Below are 27,431 nucleotides of genomic sequence, written 5' to 3'. Positions count from 1 at the left end.
CTAAGTTGATGAGATCAAGAAAAGATTGAAAGACCAAACAAATTGTGATCATGTCACCACGAGTGCAACATTTACGCATCATCTAAAGTCTGTTGTCATGTGAATTAATTATTTTTCCTGCACTATTGCAGATATACAAAGGTCCTTTTTAATAATTCATAGCAAACTATTTGATTCACTCTGGTATATGCTGGCAGACTGGCTTATCTATTCAAAATACTTTCACAGAGCTCTCAAGTTACAATGTTTGAACAAGCATTCTGCTTAATTGTTGTTGACGTTTATTACATCTATTTACTAGTGGGAACAATGCAATCTTTCAATTTGCAAAGCAGGTAAGAATTTATTTCCTCTTGGCTTGTGTCCAGAAACACTTATTTCATTGACATCCTTGCAGGTAGTTCCCACATAGTATTTAATTAAGGTTTGTACCTTTTGCGAAACTATCCAGCAGGTGACAATGGTCGAAAGCTGTTACAACCTAATTTCATTTAAAACTGGGCCTGGTTACTCCTACTTTTGTAAATATACATTGAATGAAATACAACGTAAGTACCTACTGTGCTATGTGGAAGGACTGGGAAAGGATGCATGATATGCCAGGGCATTTATAAACTCATTTCAAAGGAACAGTCCTACTGGATACAATTTAAAGGTACTTGGATGAAGCTTCTCTCTTTCATTTTAATATAAAACACTACGTGTGGAGAGGTTTATCTGCTCTCACCATTATCCTCCTGAAGTGAGCAGTAACTTTTTAGAAGATGTACCGACCTCACTTCCAAGTTATTTCTTTTACTTTCTTGTGCCTGCGTTAGTAGCCAAGGCCTAGGGCAGTAATATATGGCACTACATTTGACTTTGGTGCCCTTGAGTTAGAGGTGAGGAAAAGAACCAGTTTTCAACATTTCATTATTAACTGACCACTGGGAAAGTGAACAAATGCAGATGGTCAGGTAAGGACCATTTTGGTCTTACAACCTGTCCAGCATGTAGTGAAGCGTGGTTAGCTGGCTAACATGCTGGAGCTGGACCTGAAATTATAATGTACCAAGAACCAGTTTCCTAAAGGAGGGGAAAAAAAAATGTTTGTTAAAACTAAAGCATTGCTGCCTGAGAAGTGAATGTTTGCAGAGCAGTTCTAAGTGTGTTACTTGTCATGATGCGCCTGTGTAATAGTGGAAAGTTCTTCATTATGCTCAATGCTGTTCTCACATAAACCAGACAAATGATGCAATGCACCAACTAAAGTAACTTATTTTAGCAATACTTGTATCTTACACACAGGAATATGCACAATAGCAGCAAAATCTCTGAAATAAATTGAAATAGTGTGATAAAGATCTAACAAATACCTGAAAATGAAAGTGAATTAATGAAAAATTGTCAGTGAAAAAAACTGTTCAGGAAAGATATTTTATTTAAATCATCTTTATATTGAGCATAAGTCTGAAAAAATCAGATGAGCGTGTTGATATCAACAGACATTCTGTTTAGAAATATATTCGTTCAAACATGGAAAAACTTTGCCTGCAGAATCTAGTGTATGGCATTTGATTTGACAATAAGAAATGTTTTGTATACAGTTATCATAATCAGTTAATGTTACATGAACTGTGTGCATGGTCTGAAAACATTAACTGCAATAAGTGTTTAAACATCAAGCAATTTAAATGGTTTTGGAAAGGTTTGATAACCTTTATTAATAGGGATTCACGTTGAGCTGAATTTTCACAATTCCTTACCAGGACTGGACTGATGTGCATGGATGAGACTAAACAGCAAAGAATCATTTGCTAAAATGTTGCAATAACCCATCTGTGAGTTCCCAGAAAAGGATCATCAAACTAAAGTAGGTCAGATGGAGGCATCTCTTAATGGTGCCAACCAAAACAAATAAGGTGAGGGTTAGTTCAGAACACTTTATTTCAAGAGAAGAAACACTGGCTTCTCCTCCTCTGCCTGCAACTACTAAATGCATTTATCCTCGTTTTATTGAGTCGGTTCATTTCATTTAATTTCATTTCATTTACCATAACTGAATGAATAGTTCATCTGCAGTGGTACTGAAGAACATATGAGTGAAAATAACTGAATTTGAAGAGTTATAATTGAAATACCCTTAAACACAAATTGAAATAGAGTAGTTAGTACATAATATGCTCTTAAAAATAAACTGGCAAGGCTTGATAGGCATGATTTCCCAATCTATCGGCATTCAAATAATAATCTACTTGCCTGCAGTTGCTAACAAAATGGATATGGATTTAAGATAATTACAAAAGGTTCAGCAGAGGGAAACAGGGGAGACTGATATAACCAATGTAATTGGACAAAGATCTGGCTCAAGAATGATGAGCAAAATGGCCTCCATCTGTGCTATTAATTCCAGTATTGGATTGGACTGAATTCTACTGGTTGCAAGTAATAATCTGCCTGCTTTTAATTACAAATGGATACTGGAAGAATAGCTGTATGGACAAGTTACTGGAAAGCCACTGAAATACCAATTCAGTAATTTCAGATGAATAAGAGTAAGAAAAGGAAAGCGTTGCACAAAAATTTCAAGGCCATTCCTATGGTAGCAATTTTATCTTAAAGAATGACATTGGAATGCTACCGTTGGTATCTATGTAACTGAGTTAGAGAGGAAAAATCATGCAGGAAGACTATGATTAACTACAATCAAACAATTCCTACTGGAAGTGTGTCTAAAGATGTGATTGAGCAAGATTCACATAATAAAAGGCCTGTTCATGCTTATTGTTAATAAAGACCAGAAATCATATACCAGCAAGGCAAAATGATTTAAATAAACAGTTCAAAGTGCTGTACATCAATTGGAAAGTCTGATATTAAATTCTAATCCTAATAATCTTATTTATTATTCATGTATTTTGGTTCTTGCATTTACTGAATAGGGTCCAATCTTGATCTTTGATCCAAGAATGGGGATGAAAGGCTTAAACTTAGAGTGAAAAGAAAGGGAAAGAGCTTCAATCTCCTGTTGTTTCAATTGTAACAATCATCAAGTTCCCAACAAATAGATTGAATCAAGAGCTGCAAGTTTCTTACACTTGTGCAATGAAATCTTATCTCTGAATATCACCACGTGATTCCCACAGTAAGAAGACGAAAATGTTTTTCTGTCCATACAAATTTTTTCAATTGTCAAGAGAAATCCCTTCTGCCTCTGTAATTTTAACTGGTGGAAGACATTTCAAAAATTGTGCATGAATTCATCAATTGTTCATTAACCAGCACTAGATAGGAAAAAGTATCATGCTGATGAATTCGGATCTGATAATCCTGAAATATTAGGATAGTCCAGCTGTACTGCTACTCGTAAACTTTCTCAATCGTACTTTCATCAGACGCCCATGCAGTCTAATGGTAAAGCCTTAACAGTTTGCAATTACTTTTTGAAAGAAGTTTTGGCCGGTGCAATACTTTGACTTAATATGCTTGCCCATGTTTGAGTCACAGGCAATGTCGAGATTGCTGACTCAGAATTTGATTTCAACTGATTCAGCAGTTTAAGTGCCACAGTTAGTATTGCTCCTGATTAGGGAGAGATGTCTTACTAGGATTCTCCATCATTGATGCAATTCAAAAGCCTAGAAATTTTACTGAGAGAAAGTTGGGTAAGTATAGATACTCACAAAGAATGGCCACTTGGTGACTACTACAGAACAACTGCCTTAAGTCATGCAGCATTGTTTGTGCCTTATGCTTTTGGATAGTCAGAGACTTTTTCCCAGGTTAGAAAGGTCAGTTACAAGAGGGCACAGGTTCAAGGTGAGAGGGGGAAAATTTAGGGGAGAAGTGCAGGGAAAATATTTTGCACAGAGGGTGTTGAGTGCCTGGAATGTACTGCTAGTGAAGGTGGTGGAGGCAGGCGCACTAGCAACATTTAAGGCGTATCTTGACCAATACATGAATGGGAGGCGAACAGGAGGGATTGAAACTGCATTTAAACAATAAATAGCGGGTCTAAATAAGGATTAGGAATCGGTGCAGGCTTAGTGGGATGAAGGGACTTTTCCCGTGCTGTATTGTTCTTTGTTCTTATACGAGGTCAAACTAAAAGTATGAATAGCCAAACTAAGCTTGTAAATATGTGAAGATTTTGATACAGGCATTGAGAAAAAAATCATGAAGCTTGTGTAATGAAAGCTTCGTCTTTAATATATTTTAAAATTTGGCTTTTGAAGGATTGTATCAAAATGGATTTAATTAATGTTCTGCAGTGATTCCTGGAATGAATTTCTGTTTTTCTAAGAAAACACTCGATGAGAGGACACGTCAGAACATTTTTTTGTAAAGAAAAGATACTTCTGGAAAGTCACGTGTTCAGCAAATGGCTTGTACACTTTATAGGAAATACTTGCCTGGTTGTCTTGCTTGAACAGTGTTTTGCTTAGAGGTTACTTGATTTTCACATGGGGCAGTGTGCAGGGTAAAAAGCTTACAGAACTAAAGCTGTCCAATTCATCTCTTCCCCCATTTCTGAAACACTCTGTTGTTCCTCTAGTGTGAAATCTAATTGACCTCCTGAAGCTTGTGGGAAAACTTCTTGATAGGCAGTTCCTGAGCAAGCTGTGTCTGTCAAGACCCCAGAAACAATTGCACATGTCCAATGACCAGTGTGTGTGCGCGACAGGGCATAAGATCAACTGGCATCTGAACATTCCAACTCTTTTTCTGCTTTTCTTCTTTCAAGAACTGACCTTCATTGGTTAAAAGATTTTTCCCCTGCAGTGAATCTCTGCAGAGAAAATGCCATTTTTGCCCTTTACCTTTTGTATGATATTTTGGGCTATTAAGAGAGATAAACATTTATGTTTTCAAGTTAAAAGTTATGTAGTTTTTCATCTTCATTTAAGAAGCTGTCTGTTATTGTGTTTATTAAATAAATCTGGTTGGTGGATGTTTTTATTTGCATGTAGAGAATCAATAGATGAAGGAAACATGTGATTGGCCATATCGGAAATTGGGTGAAATGATTAATTTAAATTTTGTGACCTGTGGAGTAATGGGACTAAAGAGAGACAGTGCGCTCCTCCCACCTTGAGGTCTTAACACCACAGGAATTCACGATGAGCAATCGTACATTGCAGATGATCATGAATTGTCAGTGCATCTTAGGCTGCATCCAGTTACTTTTCTTTCGAAGTGAAAAGCTGGCTACCGATTTGCAATTGCCTGTTCCTGAGCTAGCTTCTAAAATTAACTTCGACCCCATGAGATCATTTATATGATCCATATTCCAAGCACCAGTGAGTCATATCCAATTGTCAGCTTTTAATATTTATTGTGAGATTCAATACATCTACCTTTGCTTGTACTTAAATATCATATTATTCCAAAACATAAACATGCCCTATAATCTGAGAGCTATATTGCAGTATTGTTTATTTTCAGAAGATGTTATTATGTATTTTCAGAAGTTCCACGTAATAACTATATTAAGGATCATCCAATATAGATTTATAAACACTATAATTCTGCTGAGACAAGTCCAAGCAATACCCAGCTCTCCCAACTTGTAGATCTAATTGTACAGAAAGCCTTGCTCTTAAAACACACATGCCGTTGGAATTTTTAGTTTTAATAGAAGCTTTATTCCAGCTTCCAAATAATAAGATTGACCCCTTGCTTTGCAGGGGCATTATAATCATTTTATCATTTACGAATATTTATACAGTTGTACCAAATGTTTACATTTTTATCCTTGCTTCAAAGTCCTTTGCTGTGCCAAACAGTGCTAGCAGGGAGAAATGTAGGGAATCTCATCACAGCTTATTGTATGCTGTTTTCTTACCTTGCTCTGCATTTCTGTTTTCGTAAAATTATGAGAAAAAAACCATTTTGTATCAAAGTAAATGACTGCCTTAGTTGATCTATATTTCTATTATTTTATGGGATGTGGGCGTTGCTGCCAAAGCCATCATTGGTTGACTATCGCTAATTTTTCTTGAACTGACTGGCTTACCAGGCCATTTTCAGAGAGTGGTTAAGACTCAGCCACGTTGTTGTGGGTCTGAAGTCCCATGCAAGTCAAACTAGGTAAGGAATGGTAGATGCCCTTCTCTAAAGGGCATTAGTGAAATAGATGGGTATTTATGACAATTAACTGGTTACATGGTGATGATTAGACTCCATAATTCCAGAATTTTATTGTCTCCCAATTTAACTACTGCTACAATGGGTTTCGAACCATGTCCCAGAAACATTAGACTGGGACTCTGTGACGTTACTGCTACACCACAGCCTCCTTTATGACTTGGTGGGACTTGCTGCTGCATGTTCTCCACATAGTGATTTCTGCATCTGGGTTTGATCTCTGAGCTCAGAGTTGCGTGAAAATGAGTCATTTCTATATGAAGAAGTATAGATCAGTGGGAGAGCTGCCCCAGGCCAGTCGTGCAGACAAAACCTGATTTGGAAATGTGAAGAATCTAGCCGTTAACTTAGTTAAATCAAGGAAATGAAACTGTTGTGCACTGGTTTTATTTTTTTTAATTTGAGTAAAAATAACAAGCTTCAGAATGATTCAGTTAATCTCTGTAATCCAGACCTCGGATTTATGCAGAAATATTTTCTTTTTTTTCATGAAACACAGTTTCAAATGGCTATTTAAATCTATTGCTATTCTCTATCCTACGGAACCAAATCAGATTTTGTTGGCAGGCACTCCAACTGTGCTATCTGCTTATCTTCCTACATATCATGTTTTTGTTTTCTTTGTTGTTCAGTTGGAAAGCATACAGGAATTATCTTAAATATGTTGAGAAGCATACAGTCTGAACTGATCAATCAGGAGGTTATGCAGCCTGTATTGCATGCATATAATGCGCCCAGTTTTTCACAAGTTTATAGGATAATCACAGATGAGGAAGATCATTCAGACTCTCTTCATTTCTCCATTCATTCCCCATTTCTCCAAAATTTCAAACATCACTGTTCCATCTGGAAGTCTGTTGTTAGACATTGGGTGAAGAAGTGACAAGCTCAAGGTTTAAAACAACCATTACTAGTTTGAATGCATGTCAATTTGTTCCATTCCTGCAAATTAATATCCTGGGTTCATTTGTTCTATCCCGTTAGCAGTATTCTATACACTTTTAAGAACACCTCTCAGTTGATTCCTCACTCGGCTGAAATTTGCCAAATTTCTTGAGTGTTTGTACATCATGATGTTAGCGACCAACCTCTTTATTTCCTCTGCAGTACCTCCAAGATCTTCAAGATTTCCCTTGTTTCTTGCCAATCAATTCTAGATGCAGTATACACAATGCAATCTGAATGACATAAAGTTCGATGATTACCTTCTTTGATATATTCATCCATTTTAACTAAGTTGTTTGGTTGGCTTTGTGCTGTGCATTGATTGGATCAATCATCACCATTGTGTCTCGTAAGACTCCTACATTTCATTTCATCCTCCATAGAGTATGTGTCTCAACTCCTGTTTCTTTCTCTGTGCAGTACTTTGCATCCTACTTAAGATTTCATCTGCCATTGTTCTGTCTACTTACATATTTTCCCCAAATCATTCCGCAGTTTCTGTCCTTTTGATTCCACTTCCTTATCCCATTTGCTGCAATCTTCAAATTTGTCAAGTTTCTGATTTTTTTCAATCATATCATTTATGTAAATTCGACACATTTCGACAGGACCAAAGGTTCTATTCCGAAGATTTATCCTAATTCCCTAAAGCTTTGAGCAGAATTAACTAGAAGCATTTTAACTGGCACTTGGGGGGGTGGTTATTATTTAATCAGAAATACGCCATTCAACTTCTGATGCCTGTTATCAGTGTGTCTCTTATCCTAGTACTGTGTAACAAGTACAGTACTACCTATTCTTAAAGGTCTATCTGCTGAATCATTTTACTTCTTGTCTCCAACCAAGAGACCATCCATTCATCTATTTGCTGCTTGACCTTACCCACTAAATCAAAGCAACCATTCCCAAGTGCAGTTTCCCACTCTAACAATGAATCCATGTGTCATTTTAAGTTCCCCTTCTGTCTTCTTTCTGCTTTCCGAAGCTTCTCTTCCATGATGAAAATTCTTTCCACAGTTTTAACTTGCTTTGGAAATGATTTCCTGTCCACTGGCGTTGCCTCTTTACCTTTTGGAACCACTACTAGAATTTCTGTCCGCCAAACAACTTACCTTTCACCCTGCTGTAGCTGATGGCTACTGCACTATCTCCAACCTCTCTCGCAATCCCCTGTTTGAATTGCTCCAATAAACTCTTGCTCATCACACAGCACTAAAACAGTCCTAACCAAAATCATTAATGGCATTTCCTGTAAGTCTGGCCTTAATGCACTATATTATCTTTGGCTACTCTGTAACTTTCAACTACACCATCCTTCGCAATATCTGTTTTCCCTGCCCCATGGAACTCTTGTTTGATTTCACAGTTACTTACCTAGAATTGCCAGTGAATTTGAGCAATGGCACCTCTTCTCGCACTCGAATACTTACCTCCAGAGTCGACAAAATAATCCACTCGTCATCTCACTCCTCTTTCTTACTTCAATGCACAGTCCTTGGGCAATATTGTCCAAAGTGATGTGATCACCTGATTTCCAGGTTTATTTCTCCACCACCTCTCGACCCTCATATGTTTAAACTGCCTGTCTGACATACACACATATGAATAATGATGTCCTTGAACTCAACATTTAGATGATGGATCCCGTTACTTTTTCCCCTTGCTGACAGCTCTATCCCACTTTACAGAGAATGTTTCAAAATGAAGTGGTTGTTTGCAACCTCAACATCTTATTCCTGTTCATTTTTTAAATCTTCTATATTTTTATTGTAAAAATCACATCAATAACATGACTTCCTCTGTTTCTGTTTCAACATTTTGATCACCTCTCTTAATCTGTCCTTTGGTTCAGCAGTCTTATTGTTCACACATTCAGAGCACATTTATCTACAATCAAAGTGCAATATCTATGGAAGCATCTGCTGCTGTTCTAGGACTTCCATCTCATTTATATCAAAGCTCCTGACTTTATTTGGGCTACATTGAGAGAGCTCCAGCATCGATTGTACAATCAAAAGATTTATTGTTTCTGTGCATCTACATGTCACAAAATGACAAACATTATTTTATGAAATCCAGTAGAAAGAACAGTAACCTGGTTTTGTGTAGATCAAAATCAGTCAAATTTTGGTTTGGAAACTACCAGAGTTAACTTATTTTTCATGAATCACTAGGTGTTTCATCTGAAATAACAACATATCACAATTAAGTCTTAGTATCTTCAAAGCTGATGGCAGGTGTGTGCTGCTATTCTGGTTTGTTTATGTATGGGTCATGTCTTCATTATCAGCAGCAATGTTCCTGAATTACAAATCTCATTGAACTCTCTCGCCTGTCATTACCTGCAGCAAAACAAAGTGTGTGTCCCCAGGTGCAGTCTCTAACAAAAGAGTTAATTCTTTTCCTTAAGTCTAGGCTGCTTTGATACCACCTGCATCTGTTGGGCCTTATACCCTTCATCCACAACTGCTTATCTTCTAAAGAACTTGCTGCCAGATTCATTTCCAAACATTTACACATCTCAGATGTGTAAAACCATAGTTAGTTGATGTTGCTTAAAAGGTTTGTCTGGAATAAAGACAGTTTTTTTTTGTTTTCAGTAATAATTGTTGTGTATTTGATACCAAATACATGGCCATTGTTTATTAGAAACTTTTAGTTAATTTCATAAGTACCATACAAAATGCACTTTAAACACTACTGAGCATGTTCTACAAAAATTCAGGTTTTAAAGGCTCCTTTGCAGTTACTTTGGTTTCTGAAGCAGCTCAGAATATTTTGAATTGTCTGTTGCCAACAACCACTGCATTAGGACACAGCCAGCAACTGCACACAGCAAGCCGGTTGCACTCACTCAAGCCTGGTCCTGATTTTAAAATCCTAAATCTTCTGCACTACCGATATTGCAACCTGAGCAAATAAATTAGATTGGAGTTAGTTCAAAGGAATGAGCTGCTACTGCTGCTATTAATCTCATCAATGCAAACTTCATGCACATGTAAGATTAAGTAATGACATCAGTGCTATGGCTCCGGCGTTCTCCTGACTCACACCTCCTGTTTTCGGAGCAGAAAAAAAGTTTTCATAAGCAGACCAACCTTCCTAAGAACTCAAACATGCGTCTTTATGTGATATTGGCAGCATAGGGCTAACGATTACTCCTTAGCTCCGATATATCACACTGAATGTGTAGGATGCACCATGTTTTCCTGTCCTTAAAGGTGGCAATTAGCAATGTCACTTGTTTACTTATAAGCTGGTGATGATGGATTTCTTTACTGTAAGATAGCTGACATTATGCAATGCTTAGAAAACATTAAAGATAAAATCGGTTCATGAATAATCAAAGTGTCCTTTGGATGCAAACGTATTTGAGTGATTTGATTTATTGTCATGTGTACCTAAGTACAGTAAAAAGCTTTGTTTGTGAGCAGTACAGGCAGATCATCGGGTGAAAAAACTTTGGCAGAGTGAGGCATTCAGGTTGCATTGCACAGGAAGTGTGCAAGGCAAGATCAACATTGTCTGAAGTTAGACAGTCCATTCAACAGTCTAAATAGCAGGAAAGAAGCTGTTCTTGAACCTGCTGGTGCGTGTGTTCAAGCTTCTGTATCGTCTGCCTGACGGAAGAGGTTGTAGGAGATCATTACTGGGGTGGGATGTGTCTTTGTTGACAACGAGAGGTGTAAATGGAGTCCATGGATGGGAGGTTGGTTTCCCTGATGGTCTGGACTTAGCTATTTGAAAGACTGCCTACCCACCAAACATCTATGACGTGACTTTTATTCTTGTACCAGAGAGTAACAGCCAGGTAGCAATGGAACTAATTTGGGCAAGAAGGTTTCATTTGGGGTAGAGCAGATGCTGCCAGTCTTTAAAGGCATTCCTCTATTATGATATTGAATAATGTCATGTTCTATACATGCAGGCATTTATGATGACCATTCTGCCCCAGTTATTCTACGCATGCGTCTTCTCTCAGCATGCAAAGCACTAGTTCAGGAAGAGACTTACACTGCACCTTGAAGGGAAGTAGAAGAAAATATTGTTTTTGGTCTTCTCTCCCGCAACCTGGCCTGTAATGTTTATGGCCTTTATAGTTTCTGAATGCACAATGAAGACTGGCTGACTCTTCAAAAATGTGATAAACCTGGTAAACAATATGTCATGGCCAGGTCACTAACAGAAGACAAAGAGACACTTACAAGTTGGATCTTCCTGAAGGCAGATTTTAAAATTATTTTCACTCCCACGTATTGAATAATTAAACAGTAATAATGAAATATACTGGGTTGCATTAGTTAATTGCTGCTTATGCTTTTTGTTAAGTCCATCCAATTGCAACAAAGGACCTATTCCTGTGCTGTAAAGTCCAATGTTTTTCAACTACAACTTGACACAAAAAGTTAGATGATAGCCTCAGCTCATTATGAATCTTCTGCCTTCAGCAATATTTTCCCCTTTTAAAAAAGCAAAGGCATACTTTTATTAATCCCTTATTTGAATATTTCTCCTTTGTTTGGGGTGGAATGATGCTCATTTACAGTGCTGTAATTCTACAGTGCATCAGATTTGTTCACTATTTTTGACTCTTGACAGGAAACAGACTGTGCATCCTGAATTAATTCTAAACTAATTTATTTCCTGTTTTGAACATTATTTGACTTATCTGTTCACAGATACCATTTGAATCTGTCTGCATTCTTTCCAGGCAAGGAATGAATACATTTGTGTTCCTACTATTTGTATCCAATTGATATTTTTGCAAACATTGTTGACTTTGTGCCAATTTAATAAGTGCTGTCAAATTACCTTTCTTGACCCATTTGCAAAGCCACTAACACCAAATGGGGAAAATGTGTCTCATCGATAATAAGTGCCAGAGAACCTGAAATAGACTGAAAGCAAGTGGGTTAAATTTGCAGATGAGCCTAAACAGGGAGAATTGTCATGAAAGCCAAGGAACCACAGAAGGACCTGGATGAATTTATTGCTTTCGAAGGACTATGGTACATTTGGCAGCATGGTGGCCCAGTGATTAGCACTGCTGCCTCACAGCACCAGGGACCCAGGTTCGATTCCACCCACGGGTGACTGTCTGTGTGGAATTTGTACATTCTCCCTGTGTCTGTGTGGGTTTACCCTGGGTGCTCTGGTTTCCTCCCACAGTCCAAAGATATGCAGGTTAGGTGGATTGGCCATGCTAAATTGCCTATAGTGAATTAACCATGGGAAATGCAGGGTTACAGGGATAGGGTGGGGAACAGCGTAGAGATGGTGAGTCTGGGTGGGATGCTCTTTTGAGAGTCAGTGTGAACTTCTTGGGTTGAATTGCTTGTTTCCATACCGTACGAATTCTATGGATTTAAATACAACACAGAAATGTTAATTATTGCACATTGCATGAATATAGGGTGCATATTTTATGACTGGTGCCAAACTAGCTCGCAGAGATGCTGAAAGAGATCTAGGAAAGATTGTATACTCATGTCCACTTATTGTGGGGAGCAAACAAAAGAAACAGCATGTGACTTCAATTGCTAAAGTAGTGGAGGAAGTTACTACATGGCAATTAGAGGTCAGATCAGCTTGCACATTTAGTACAGTTTAGTTCTGGTCACTGGCCATAAGAGAAATGTTGAAAAGCCTTGAAGTGATGCAGAAGAGGTTTACAAGCTGATCCTTAATGCCAGGACTGAGGTATGAAAAAATTGAGTCTTCCAAAATAAAGCGAAATGAATGCTCGGTATGCAAGGTAGTAAGTGGCCTAGAAAAGGTTAATCTGGAGAGCTATTTCAAATTAAACCATGACTGCAAGATTGGTCCTATGGCAGGCTGGATGAGCCTGTATCTTGGCTTGACTTTGCATCTCAATACAAAAGCTCAAAGATTATTTTTCTATTAACATTCAAGTGAAATTTATTTTCTGATTTCAGATATGGGACATGAGTGATGATGAAAGTTTCTGAAGAACAGTCTGCAACCTGAAAGAAAGATGCAAATTGAAGAACCAATCCAAGACCTCTTTCCAGCTTTTCAGAATCCTGAAGTGCAATAACAGCTGCCCTGAACAGGTCACAGATTCTTTGTGATTTTCATTATGGCATTCAGCCTAATTAAGAAGCGTTCTGCCTTTAAATAAATATTATCTCCTAATGTCTTTTTGGAGTCAAAAGCACGCAAATGTTCCTGGCCCTTTCATCCAGATCACAGTTCTGGAGATTATGATGTTAGCATTAGTGATAACAGCAATAATCCAAAAGTCTCTAAACCGAATACGTGTATTCAGTTATGTGTATATAATTACATATCAGCCTGAGTAAGGATATTTCATGTGCTCAAACACAAACATTTTGTTGAAGTTGTTTCTCACCCTTTTTAGGGGTTCACTATCTCCAATCATTTTTGACTCTAGCTTCCTAAAAGTATTATTTTAAAATCAGTTTCAGTACAGACGAGGAGTTTACATGCTATGAACTTTAATTAAATATGAAATTTATCATTTGAGCTACTGACTCCACTTCCATTTAAAATGTTCCTTTGTACTGAACTAAAGTCTGTTTCCTGTCCGCCCGTTCATTGTATATCTGAAGCATCTGTATCGTGTACATGCTGGTGTAATCTGCATGCGACACTTCCTACCTTTTACACAATTAAAAATGGTTTAACTGAGTTCACACTATCAGACATGTCTCAACATTTAATTTCACAGGAGTAAGAGGGTGAATCTCTATAAAATGTACCAATAGCTCTTGTTTTGCTTTCATCTGTGTCAAATGAAAGCCAAATAAAAGGCCTGGAATGCTGATACCATCCAGTCACTTTTCATGTTAGTTTAGTATGTGGATGTTTGGATACAGTTATTACTGGAACTAGCCTGATTTCTCTCTTTCTAATTCATTGGCTTGAAGATGATCTATCAAATAGTTTTATTTTTAATAGCTGGCAATATTGGGAACATTAGCTTGCAGTGTACTGCAGTGCTAAGAAAGCTAAATTAGCATATTTGGCTGGTATGTCAAGATACCTTGATAGGATGAACTGTCTACTGTAGTTGACATGTTGCTAACAGGCCAAGTAATTGTGTCTAGTCAAGGCCATCAGTGGTACTATCAATATTTATTATTTTAAGCAATTATCAAACACAGATGTTGAAATTATTTAAATTTCCTTATTGTTGCACTCATAAGCAAGTCTGCTCAGAGCAATGTATAAACCTTAAGTTTATCTTTGCCTCAGTCAAATGACTTATGATTGTACTTTAAACAGCCGAGTCCTACCAGGTGCTGGAGGCTAATGGATAGTAGAAGTATTTGTATAATTGTTCACTCTATATTTCAGATAAATACACAAATGTTAATTGCAAACCCAAGAACAGAGGTAGCCATTGACACTATTTTAATGAGACCAAATGGAGATCTGAGGAGCACCTCTCATCTTTTGATAGGCATTTTGCAGCATTCTAAACTTAACATTGACTTTAGTTTTTGATCATGACCACTGTTCCCATTCTTTTGGTTAACATTCTGATAATGATTCTGCTGTTGCCATTCACACCTCCATTAGTATCACCTTTTGTTTCATGTTCCATTGTCATCCCGTCTTGTTCTTCGCTGTCGTCCCTCTTTCTCTGCCTCTGTATTTGCTTATAACATTGTACATCCCTAATATTTAGCTCTGTTCTGTTTTCATTGCTGCCCCCTGATCTGTTGAGTATTTCCAGGATTTTCAGTATCTTGTTAGGCATTGATCTTTTGCTCAGCTGACATGCTGGGTTAAGATTCTGCTCACTGGACATGGACATCGTTGATTCTAATTGATTTTCCAGGGTTGGTCAAGTTAAGGGAGTGTGTGTAGACTCCCATGAATTAGAGGTTCTGTGGTAGTTTAGAAGGCCAGGCAGCATGTCATAGAGATGTAGAGCACAGAACCAGTCCCTTTGGTCAAAGTCATCTATGCCAACTAGTCTTTGGCTCAAATCCCTCTAAATACTACTTATTTATATACCCACCCAGATGCCTTATTTATGTTGTTATTGTACCAGCCTCCACCATTTCCTGTGGCAGCTCATTCCATACACGCACCACGCTCTGTGTAAAAGAAGTTGCCCCTCACGCACCTTTTAAATCTTTACCCTCTTTAAACCTATGCCTGCTAGTTTTGGACTCCCCCAACCTGAGGAAAGACCTTGTCTATTCAGCCTGTCCATGTCCCTCATGATTTTATAAACCTCTATAAGGTCACCCCTCAGCCTCCGATACTCCAGGGAAAATAGCCCCAGCCTATTCAGCCTCTCCCTATAGCTCCAACCCTGGCAACATCTTTGTATATCTTTTCTGAACCCTGTCAAGTTTCACAACATCCTTCCTATAGCAGGGAGATCAGAATTGCACGCAGTATTCCAAAAGTGGCCTAACCAATGTCCTGTACAGCCACAACATGACCTCCCAACTCCTATACTCAATGCACTGTCCAATAAGGGCAAGCATACCAAATGCCTTCTTCACTATCCTCTCTATATGGGACTCCACTTTCAATGAAATATGAACCTGCACTCCCAGGTCTCATTGTTCAGCAACACTCCCCAGGACCTTATCATTAAGTATGTAACTCCTGCCCTGATTTGCTTTTTGAAAATGCAGTGCCTCACGTTTATCTAAATTAAACTCCATCTGCCATTCCTCGGCCCTTTGGCCCATCTGATCAAGATCCTGTTATACTCTAGGATAATCTTCTTCGCTGTCCACTGCACCTCCAATTTTGGTATCATCAGCAAACTTTCTAACCATATCTCCTATGTTCACATCCAAATTGTTTATATAAATGATGAAAAGCAGTGGACCCAGCACCGATCCTTGTGACACACCGCTGGTCACAGGCCTGTAGTCTGAAAAGCAACCCTCCACCACCACCCTCTGTCTTCTACCTTTAAGCCAGTTCTGTATCCAAACAGCTAGTTGTCCCTCTATTCAGCGTGATCTAACCTTGCTAATCAGTCTACCACGAGGAGTCTTGTTGAACACCTTACTGAAGTTCATTTGGATCACAACTACCACTCTACCCTCATCAATTCTCTTTGTTACTTCTTCAAAAACTCAATCAAGTTCTTGAGACACAATTTCCTGTGCACAAAGCCATGTTGACTATCCCTAATCAGTCCTTGCTTTTCCAAATGCATGTAAATCCTGTCCCTCAGGATTCCCTCCAACAACTTGCCCACCATCAATGCCAGGCTCACCAGTCTGTAGTTCCTTGCCTTTTCCTTACCACCTTTCTTAAATAGTGGCACCACATTAGGCAACCTCCAGTCTTCCGGCGCCTCGCCTGTGGCTATCAGTGATACAAATATCTCAGCAAGTGGCCCAGCAATTACTTTCCTAGCTTCCCACTGAGTTCTAGGATACACGTGATCGGGTCCCAGAGATTTGCCTACCTTTATGCATTTTAAGACGTCCAGCACCACCACCTCTGTAATATGGATATTTTTCAAGATGTTGCTCTTTATTTCCCCATGTTCGCTATCTTCCATATCCTTCTCCACAGTAAACACTGATGGAAAACACTCGTTTAGTATCTCTCCCATTTCTTGCGGTTCCATGCATAAGCGGCCTTGATGAGCTTTACGGGGCCCTGTTGTCTCCCTAGTTACCCTTTTGTCCTTAATGTATTTGTAGAATCCCTTTGGATTCTCATGTCTCCTTTTTTGCCCTCCCGATTTCCCTCTTAAGTACACCCTTACTGCCTTTGTACTCTTCTAGGGATTCACTCGATTTCTGCTGTCTGTACCTGACATGTGCTTCCTTCGTATTCTTGACCAAAACCTGAATTTCTCCAATCATCCAGCATCACCCACCAGCCTTGCCATTGACTCTAACAGGATCATACTGTGTCTGGACTCTTATTTTTGAAGGCTTCTCATTTCCTACTCTTCCCTTTACCTGTGAACATCTGCCCCCAATCAACATTTGAAAGTTCTTGCTTAATACCATCAAAATTAACCTTCCTCCAATTTAGAACTTTTAGATCCAATCTATCCTTTTCCATCAGTATTTTAAAACTAATAGAATTTGGTCACATGAAACAAAGGAATAGGCCACTAAATCAGTGAGGCCCTTTTTGGCTCAAAAGGTAGCAATTTACAAGCAAGAAATGGCAGCAGAAGAGGCAAAGCTGGAGATTGTCATTTTCCTGCAGCCTCTAATCTGAACATTGACGGTCAGCTTTCTCCTGGCAGCAGACCACTGGTGGGAAAGAAAAGTTGTAACCCTGGGCTGATGTTCTGAGAACATGGGTTTGAATCCCACTGTGGCAGATTATGAAATGTGTATTCATTAAAAAGCTAGCCCAATGTCAATGATATACCTACTGTCAATTGTTGTAAGAACTCATATGGTCGCTAATGTCTTTTACGGAAGGAAATCCGCCATCCTAACCGTGTCTAGCCTACATGTGACTCCTGACGCATTGCAATGTGGTTGACTCTTTACTGGGTTTAGGGATGGGCGATAAATGCTGGCTTAGTTGGCAACACCCTGATATCCCATGAATGAATTTTTTTAAAAATCATAATTCATCAAACAGAAAGAGAATTCAACATTCACTGCCAAAAGCGTGTGGCTCAACTATGCATGGCATTTTCTCGCCCTGATGCCTTGTACTCTGGTGTCAATAAAGCACAATAGTGCGTCCAAGTGTCCACAAACATAGATGTTTATGTTTGCAAATGAACCACCATCATAACTCAGCTGCATCACCACCCCCTACCCCCCCTTCAAAGGCTCATCTGGAATGTTTTTATTTACAGGATCTGTCATCACCCATTCAAACTCTGTACGCTCACAACTGTGTACAACTGCCTACCATAAGCCTTTCATGTCTGAATTTCTTTCTGGGATATCATCCAGAATATGGAGTAACAGGCATCTTTTGGGCTGCTCCCCAAGAGGAGGGAACCCTGCAGACATTGGGAAGGCCTATAGCTGGGATATTGGAATCCGAGAGGTTGGTGAACGAGCAATAGCAGTCGGTTCTGCTGCAGTTCCATGGTTGATGTGGGATTGCACTAGCATTCCTGCAGAAATGCTTTTACTGCATTCCTGTTCTACACAATAGCAGCGTTTCTGACAATCATTATAAACTTTCTTCCTGCACTAGATGCAATACAGAGTAAAGAAGCAAAGGGGAAGCTCTACGTTGTCTGCTGAGGAGTGCATTTTTTCTGCTGCTCGCCTTTTCAGAGGCCTGAATGATATCTCTGTGAAGAGTGAAATTATGAATACTCACATTGGAATGTATCACAAAGAGCTGTCATCTTACAGAATTGTTGCTATTATTACACAATAAGGTCTTTTCTGCTTTCTGCACCATTCCTGTTATGGAATCCTAAGGAGCTTGAAAGGGATTGTCATTCCAGAGCCAAAAGGGGTGGTCTTTATCACTTGCCTATAATATTATGAAATTTCACTGTATTCATGTGAGTACATGTGACAGTAAAGCTAATTCTGATTCTAAAGGTTGCACATGTCACTACCACATCATGAAGTCGGAGAAGCCATTGAGCTGTATTATTATATACTGATGGCCATACCCTAACTACAGAATGGAACTCATTTTTTCTTTTTGTAAGATTCAGTGTCAGCTTGAGATCATGAGGCCACATAGGGACAATCAACAGCCCCTCAAACATGGCGAATCTGCAGAATCCCATGGTGTTCCTATCCTCTCACGTTGGGATCTTCCTTTCATTAGAAAACAAATGACGTCTCCTGCTTGAGTGAGCAAAACAACAATCATCTCTCTAATTCATTTGGCTTTTATTGCAGGGAATTGTTAAAAGGATTGTGAAGCAAGAGCATTTTGTGGAACTCATGAGTTTGGTTCTGGTTTAAGGGGAGGCTTTTAATCAGGTGGGAACCAATTAATGCCCAGTTGTGGGCTTCAGACAACCCAACCACCATTGTGTTCACCCAGTGGAGTGTAAGATACTTAACATCCGGGGATCCTAAAAAGCAACCAGGAAGTGGGGTTGGTCTGCTAGGAACTATCCCCTCCTCTTACTGCCAAACTCCCTGCACCCTTCCCCTGCAATACTATTGGTGCCATCACTCACCTGTACTTGGATCCATAGGCAATCCTGGGCCTCAGGTGGGTGCAGTACTTGCAGCAGCCCCTGCATTTGAGAGATGCAGCTTGGTTGGCAGCTCTTTGTTCCCAGGGAAGGCCTTCTGCTGCCCAGTTAAATGTCTGATTGGCACGTACTTTGTATTCCTTCCCAAAACAAAATGAAGTAGGACTGTCATCAGCCTTGAATGCATTGGGCAGGGGACAGAAGAAAGGTAGAAGATGGTACAAATATGTGACACGATTCCTGAACGATTTCTTTGTGGAGTCCTATGCACCATTCCGGATTCCTGTCAAGTCAGCAATGGAGGTGGATAATGAAAAAAATATGCAAGACGTGGAGCAGAAGGTAATCCCTCAGTAAGCAACAATAAACAAAAAGACTTGTTTTTTTTAACAAAAGATGCTCTGTCAAGGATCACTTATTTCCAAATTAATGCACTCTCTGTGCTAGGTGTTTCCAAACATTATGTGGTAAACGTGTGTGCCCTGGAGGATGGGAGAAAGCGCTGGAGAATGCATGGTATAAGTTGTCTAATGGTGCATTTGAGATCCAATGCAAATAAGGAATCATTTTTCCTCAATTATTTTATTAATTTATGTGTATGAATGTGTAGTTGTTACACATGAATGTTTAGTTGTTATCTATTTCGTGAAACAAGTTCTTCATTTTAAAAAAAAATGGGTGCAAGGCGTCTTAAAATTGTTGCCAAAAACCACGACTTCTCTTGTGGATTCAGCTGCAACCAAAATAGATATTCAGACTGTTACCTTAGAAGTCAGTCACACAGGATAATTAAATAATTTAAGGGTTCTAGGACTGTCCACTCAACCCTCAAAAGGTATGAAGATTCATAACTTATGTAGTGTTGGGCAGAAGAAAAGGGAGAGACCAAAAGGAAATCCAACACAATTGACTTTAGTCAACATTTGGTAAGATAAAAGCTGGCTGAGGACAACCATCTCGAGGGAAATCATCATCAGAGGGATATCTTGAAACAGAAGCTGCTTCTTAATTCAGAGACAAGAGAAGGCATATGGGATATAAAACAAGATAAAGGATTGTTGTAATGAGCCAGGTTAGCAAGAGCTACAACCTGTAGTGCCACAAAAGTGAAACAAAGGAGCCTTCAGTTGCTCCTAGGACCTGTTATGCTGACCAAGTCTAGCTCTGAGAGCAACCTATGACTACAGAAACTGTTTCAGCTGCTGAACCTGACTTCACAATTTCAACTCCTTCATTTTTGAAATAGAATCGTCAAGCAAGCCAGGCCCATTTTTGTTTTCCAATGTGACCTTTATCCTTTGTGTAAGTCTTTGCATATGTGTTTTAGCTAGTAACTTTGCCACTTTCTAATTGACTACTTTTCAGTAATAGTTGCTTAATAAGCTAAGTTTTTATCTTATTTGAAACACTGACCTATGCTGCTGGTTTTTTTTTAAATTGAAACACTGGAAAATTGAAATAGGGCCATGTAAGAGTTTGTATAAATTCTTCGTTCACTCTGTGGAAACAGTTGGTGGGCGGTTTGACAATTATGTTTAAAGAAATATAAATTTAGGATTCTTTCTAGTAATGTTTGTTTTTCCCAAAAAAAGTTTCAGAAGTATCCAACAAAGGTTATGGTCTTAATGAAAAAAATATATATTTGTGTTGTACCTATATCCAATACAATCAGATTAGCAAAGTCAGACTGAAGTTCACATTTATAATTTTTGAAAAGAAAAAAAACCTCAGAATTGGAAGTTGATAGGAAAATGAATTGTAGCAATGAGGATGAGATTGTTGAGGTTTGACCAAAGGCTGTCCCAAGAAATGGTTTTGAGAAAAAGAGCAATGGCTGTTGAACATACAAAAAGATTAGGCTATGTGTGAATCCAATAAAAACAACCTGTGACTCAAATAAGCACCTCTGATTTCAGAAATGTGTGCCCACAGTTAAACAGGCTCCTCTACCAAGAGCTCTCTCTGATTGGCACTACAGGTTTAGCTGCAGGAGCAGTAGTGCAACAGTTTAAGAAGGCAGCTCTCCACAACTTCTGAAGGGCAATTAGGGATGCACAACCAGACTCATATCACATGAAAAAATTAATGGAGAGTAGCTTGATTAAGTTATTGTTTAAGGGGTGTATGTGTATTTTAATTTATACATTTTGTGTGATAATTTGACATTAAAGAGGTTAAAATATGAAACCAGAATACCGATCAGGGTATAAGGGCAGCTGGTAGATCTGGAATGCATTGCAAATTAGGTAAAAGTTGGACACCTCAACTGTACACCATGGCGACAGAAAATGACTGACTGATTTATGCGGAGCTTTCTTCGAACAGCTGAAACTTAATCCGTAGCTGCCAAAAACGGTGGTGCATGTTATCATTGAGTTCCTCAGGTCTTCATTGTGCATCAGAAGTCACATAACACCAGGTTGTAGTCAAACAGGTCTTTTTTCAAACTCACAAGCTTTTGGAGAGTTACTCCAGTCCAATACCGGCATACTAGTAAAAGGATAGGCAGTGCCATCACTTCTGTGTCTGCAAACCATATTCGACCTGACCAATTATTGCAGAGGAATAGTGGAGGGAAATTATTTCTCAATATGTGGATTGTTGTCACTGGCTCTCTGAGGAATAGCTTCACCCATTTTGATTTAAATCCAGAAGTGTTATTGAGGTAACCAGCAGCTTTTCTAATTGATAACTTCTATAACAACCTTTTCCAACAACTTTCCCCAAAACATTGGAATTAAAACCAAAACAATTTTGATGACTAGTCTAGTGGTTGTGACTGTGAGAGTGTCTCAGGAAGACTAAGTAGCTTAGATTTTCTGTCACAATTAGAAGCAGGGCAGAACATGAGTTCTTTTTCACAGTTACATGAACACTGGCATTCGTGGGCATTATATTTCATTGTAATTTTGTGGGTTGCCTCAACGCTGTTTGAGAAAAGTTTAAAATGTCAGAATTGGCTCTGATTAGGAGTTGTCATGTTTCAGTGGTAGGGAGTAGCACTCTGCCACATGATTTAAAGGTCTGTAGAACCTTAAAGGGGAGGCACCCTCGGAATTAAGTTTGGAACAATTTGGAAAATAATCTTGATCAAGTCAGCAGCTGACTACAGGTTTTCTGACGTAACTGGCAAAGGACTTGCCTGTTTGTTATCAAATGACACACAGTCTCAAGAATATGGCCAGCAGACAAGATGAGCTCAGCTGCTCCAAGCATGGACCTCCTATTGTGGAAAAAGTTTAGTAACCTTAGCAGATTAAGTAAATTAGGGGATTTCCAAGAATACAGCATACAAAGCAAAGAAAGGAAAATAGGAATGGGTCAATAGAAAGACACTTGAATGAACAGAAGAGACTTGGGTTCAAATAGATAATTAGTGTCTGTCAAGTAAGTTACAAAAAAAGCAAAACAACAGTTTGAGTTTAATAAATAGTGGCATAGATAAACTTGTACAAAACACTGGTCAGAACTGTACAATGTAGTTTGGGCATCCCATTATAAAAGGGAATTAAAGGTATTGAGAAGGTATTGTGCAGATTCATATGTATGATACCATGGATGGACAATGACTAGAGACACTAAAAATATTTCAACTAATTAGTTTGATAGATTGAGTAGGTGAAGATTATTTTCTTTATTTAGAAAATTTGTGATGTGACAATCAATTAAATATTATTACTTTTAATGAAGAAAACAGGAGATTCTTCTTTAAATACATTACAATTCCCTAGGCAATTGCTTAGGCAGAGATAATTACATCTTTTAGGGCATAATTGGATAAATACTTTGAAATAGAATAATATTTTCATACTAATACACTGCAGTTAGGTAAGACCAATTGAAAGGATGAGAATGGCTTTAGATTGTTTGAGCAAAAACAGAGTAGAAATCTGACATCCTGGAACTCTGTTCAACTCACACATAAATTAGGCAAATGAGACGGAAACCCCATGTTACTGGGTGCCAGTATAAGAATGGCTAATTTACAGTAATGCATACTTGGGAGATTGCCAAGTGGATGAAGCTTTGACTCATTTTGTAATCCTACATGGTTAATGACAAAAATTACAGCTTATCTGACTGGATGGTTGACAAGCAGTAAAGCAGCACTGAGGCAATGGTAGAGGTGCTGGAAACCGAGACTTGTATGTGTGTCAATGGATATGTGGAAGTTGGTTCTGTGAATGTCTTGCATTTTGTGTTCAGAACTCTGACTTCTGGGTAGATGCAATGAATGACCAATAGGAATCCCTCCCGGCACCTGCCCCAAAGCAAGAAAGAAACTATAGGCTACTGTTAAAGGTGGGGGAGAGAAGGGCCTTTTCATGCTGTCTCGGCATCATTAAACAATCTGAAATAACATTTCCGCCTCTGGGCTTCCATTGTAGAGAGGGCCTGCTTAACGGTGTAGGGAATGGGGAGATTAGTATTGGTTAAGGATGAGGCCCTCAGTGTAGGTCTGCCTCCCCATCACACCCCTCAGTCTGCCACCAGGGGGCTGTCTTTAGATACCTACCATGCTCCCATCATCGTGGGTTATCCAGAGGCTGATTGGCATTTTCCAGTCAGCCTCTGATAATCAGCCACTAAATTACTTACACAACTACCCATAACTTGAGGGTTGGTAGCTGCTTCCACTTTCATGAAAAGTGACACGGTGCCAGCTAACTAACACGTCAGATGTCCGGTGGCATAAAGTTGTTTCCACTCCTCTCTGTTACTAGTCTCATGGCAGAAATCTTGCCCCATGTCTACTATTGATGTCATTAATTAGCAGTATATAGATAAGGAAAAGGAGAGAGGCCAAGGTTGGATCTTAAGGGATTTCCAAATGACAGAAGTAGAGTAGCATGATATTCATTGCTAGAGATGCCAAAGCCATTACCAGATGAACTGTAGAACGAATCAAAGTCAGTTCTGCCAAGCCTGATAAACTGGAGGAGATGGCTAAAAGGATGATTAGATAGTCAATTATGTCAAAGGCTGAAGAACACTGGACGAAGTTGGGGAAAGAGAATGCATTCCAGTCAGTTATAAGTAGTGTTATTCATTACTTTGGTTCAACCAATCATGGTAATATGCTCAGAAAGATTTAAATACTAAGTTGCAGAGAGAGATGTGAGAACACATTCAAGGATGATACAGAATTGGAGGTGAACTGGCAAGTAACAAGGATAGAGAAATCAATAGCAGCTTTTTAAAAGTTAGTGATGATGATTTGGAAAGGTAGATATCAATCCAATGTCCATATATTGAAATCGACAATAAAAGGCACTCAGATCTACAAGGGTTTTATTGCAAAACTATGGCACAAACAACAAATTCCACCTTTTCCTCTCCAGAAGGCAACTCTCTACTGAGGAAAAACTCAACTTTATTTTTAAACAACCTGTCCAGATGTGTTATGACACATCTCTGGAGTAGGCGGGACCTGAACTCAGGTCTTTTGACCCAGAAGTAGGAACCCTGCCACCGTACCACAAGAACCCATCTTTCATTTAAATGGTTTTGTTTTCTGTCAGACAGGGCATATCTCAAGAGCAGGTGGGATCATCTGGTCCAAGGATAGAGACATTACCACTGCATTACAACAGCCTTCAGAACCCTACTCTTTTCATATCCAGGAGTGCTATCACACACAGCCAAACAATTGTTTTTGCCATTGCCAAACCACCCTTGGCAATTTTTCATCTATTGACCACCACCAGTAAATCACTCGTGTTTTCCAATTGATTAACTAACACGCAAAGCTTGTTAAGGACAATGCAAATGATCAAAAGTGACGGAAGGGATCCATACCAAAATGGAGGTGGAAGGGAAGATAAAGCACTTTACAGAGTCCACCTTTTTTTTTTATTATTGACTATTGTTCCTAATCAACTTGTTCAGGGATATTATTACACAGCACTGGAATAGGTGGAACTTGAACCTGGGTCTGTCTGTTCAGGGGTAGGGATATTACCACTGCATCACAAGAGGACCCTTACAATCTAAGTCTTTAAATAAAAAAATCCAATGAGGATCACTTGCTGTCAATCAACTCTGAAGCTGTTCTAGTTTACCTTTGAAATAGCCTGTATTTGCAACGCTGACAAGAATCTAATGTGAGAAAACCACTTACAGTATCAGTAAGCATAGGAGCCAGAAGGTAGGTTGCCTGCAGTTCAATGACGTAAGGATACAGATATAGGCACTGGGTTTCATGGACTCAGTAGCATGACAAGAGCAGCAGGGGGAAACTAGACAGAGAGCAGTGGGAGGTTTGATTAGAAGGAAAAGGGAAGGGGAAAATCTCCATCCTTAGTCCAAATATAATTCATGAGCTGCTCCCTAATTGGAAGCAAGGATGGAAGAGCCAGGGAGATAGGCATCAGGGGATGCAAAACCGAAGACAGCAAATGTTTGCATTACTGTTGAAGTAGCAATTCTAGTTGCGATTCGTGTCTATAAGGCAGAACCAAGTCCAAGCCTGTCTGAGTAATTAGATGGTGACTGAGTCAATACCCTGTTTCAACAGAAATCTCATCCAACTGATTGAAGTGACAGGTAGATCCGTGTAGAAAAAGATCAAATGTAGAACTTGAAGGTAAAGCATTTTGCTGACTAGAAAGGCTATGTATACTTAGTCCGTTGGGGGAAGGACAAAGAAATATTCAGAAGCAATGTAAAGCTGAATCCTGGAAATCATGAAAAATAAGCTAAGTGCCCAGTCTCTTTCATGATTGTTTAATGAGGTAAAACCAACAACATTGGTTAGGTCGCTTTTGGAATACTGCGTGCAATTCTGGTCTCCCTGTTATAGGAAGGATGTTGTTAAACTTGAAATTAATCAGAAAACATTTACAAGGATGTTGCCAGGGTTGGAGGGTTTGAGCTATAGGAAAAGGCTGAATAGGCTAGGGCTTTGTTCCCTGAAGCATGGATAGGGTAAATAGCCAAATCTTTTCCCCAGGGTAGGGGAGTCCAAAACTAAAGGCCTTAGGTTTAAGGTGAGAGGGAAAAGATTTAGAAGAGACCTAAGGAGCAGCTTTTTCACACAGAGTGGTGCATGTATGGAATGAGCTGCCAGAGGAAGTGGTGGAGACTGGTACAATAACAACATTTAAAATGCATCTGGATGAATATAAGAACAGGAAGGGTTTAGAGGGATATGGGCCAAATGCTGACAAATGGGACTAGATTAATTTAGGATATCTGATTGGCATGGATGAATTGGATCAAAGGGTCTGTTTCCGTGCTGTACAACTCTATGACTCTAACTCTGAAGTGGAAATGTGAGGCAAGAGTTAGATTTTTATAGTGTGTAAATTCTCTGTGAAATTATTCTTAATGGTTTATTGCATGCATCTGATAGGAGAAGAACTCTGTGTATATGAATTTTAATATAGAATTAAGCCTGTCTCAACTCTATTCAAGGCCTGTTAGAGATCTCCAGCACTGTATCCACCTGACAGAGGAATCTGAACAAAGATTTGAATTCCCAGCATTCATAGTAGTTTGTTTCTGTGTGCATATCGATTGAGTTCAGGAACGGCTTTACTTGAAAGCAGGTGAATCTCTTTTGGAATAAGTACACAAGATGACAAAATTGTATAATCTTATCTCTGAAATGACTACTTCACTGTATTTCATTTGATTATAAGTAGCTGTGAGGTCGCTATTATGCTTAAGTATCTAAAAGCCTTTTTCTGTCGTGAGCCTTATGTCTATGACAGGATAATATGAAACGATTTTGGACATGAAATTGGACTTGATACCGCCAATGTTTAAGATACTTTAAGGTTCTAAACCACAGAGTGGCAGCACTGTTGGCAATAGGAGAAAACAACATCTCGCAAACCATCCACAACCTCATCACCTCAGGTGACCTCCCACCCACGGCCTCCAACCTCATCGTTCCCCAACCTCGCACTGCCCGCTTCTATCTCCTTCCCAAAATCCACAAACCTGAATGCCCTGGTCGACCCATTGTCTCCGCCTGCTCCTGCCCCACCGAACTGATCTCCAACTATCTCGACTCCGTTTTCTCCCCCTTGGTGCAGGAACTCCCTACCTATGTCCGTGACACCACCCACGCCCTCCACCTCCTCCAGAACTTCCAATTCCCCGGTCCCCAACACCTCATCTTAACCATGGATGTCCAGTCCCTCTACACCTGCATTCCCCATGCAGATGGCCTTAAGGCCCTCCGCTTCTTCCTGTCCCGCAGGCCCGACCAGTCCCCCTCCACTGA

The 27,431-nt window shown here is 39.2% G+C and overlaps 1 protein-coding gene across 1 annotated transcript in view; it reads left to right on the top strand.

The window, feature by feature from the left end:
- atg7 (ATG7 autophagy related 7 homolog (S. cerevisiae)) overlaps positions 1 to 13,756 on the top strand; it is a 122,247-nt gene extending 108,491 nt beyond the window's left edge. The window contains exon 10 of the mRNA XM_048606554.1: positions 13,008 to 13,756. Within this exon, the coding sequence (XP_048462511.1) occupies positions 13,008 to 13,040 (33 nt within the window). The 3' untranslated portion in view covers positions 13,041 to 13,756. The remainder of the gene's footprint in view (positions 1 to 13,007) is intronic.
- Positions 13,757 to 27,431: the final 13,675 nt, after the last annotated feature.

Source organism: Rhincodon typus, chromosome 16, assembly GCF_021869965.1.
Source record: "Rhincodon typus isolate 14 chromosome 16, sRhiTyp1.1, whole genome shotgun sequence".
NCBI lineage: Eukaryota > Metazoa > Chordata > Chondrichthyes > Orectolobiformes > Rhincodontidae > Rhincodon > Rhincodon typus.
This window is presented reverse-complemented; position numbering and strand designations above follow the sequence as displayed.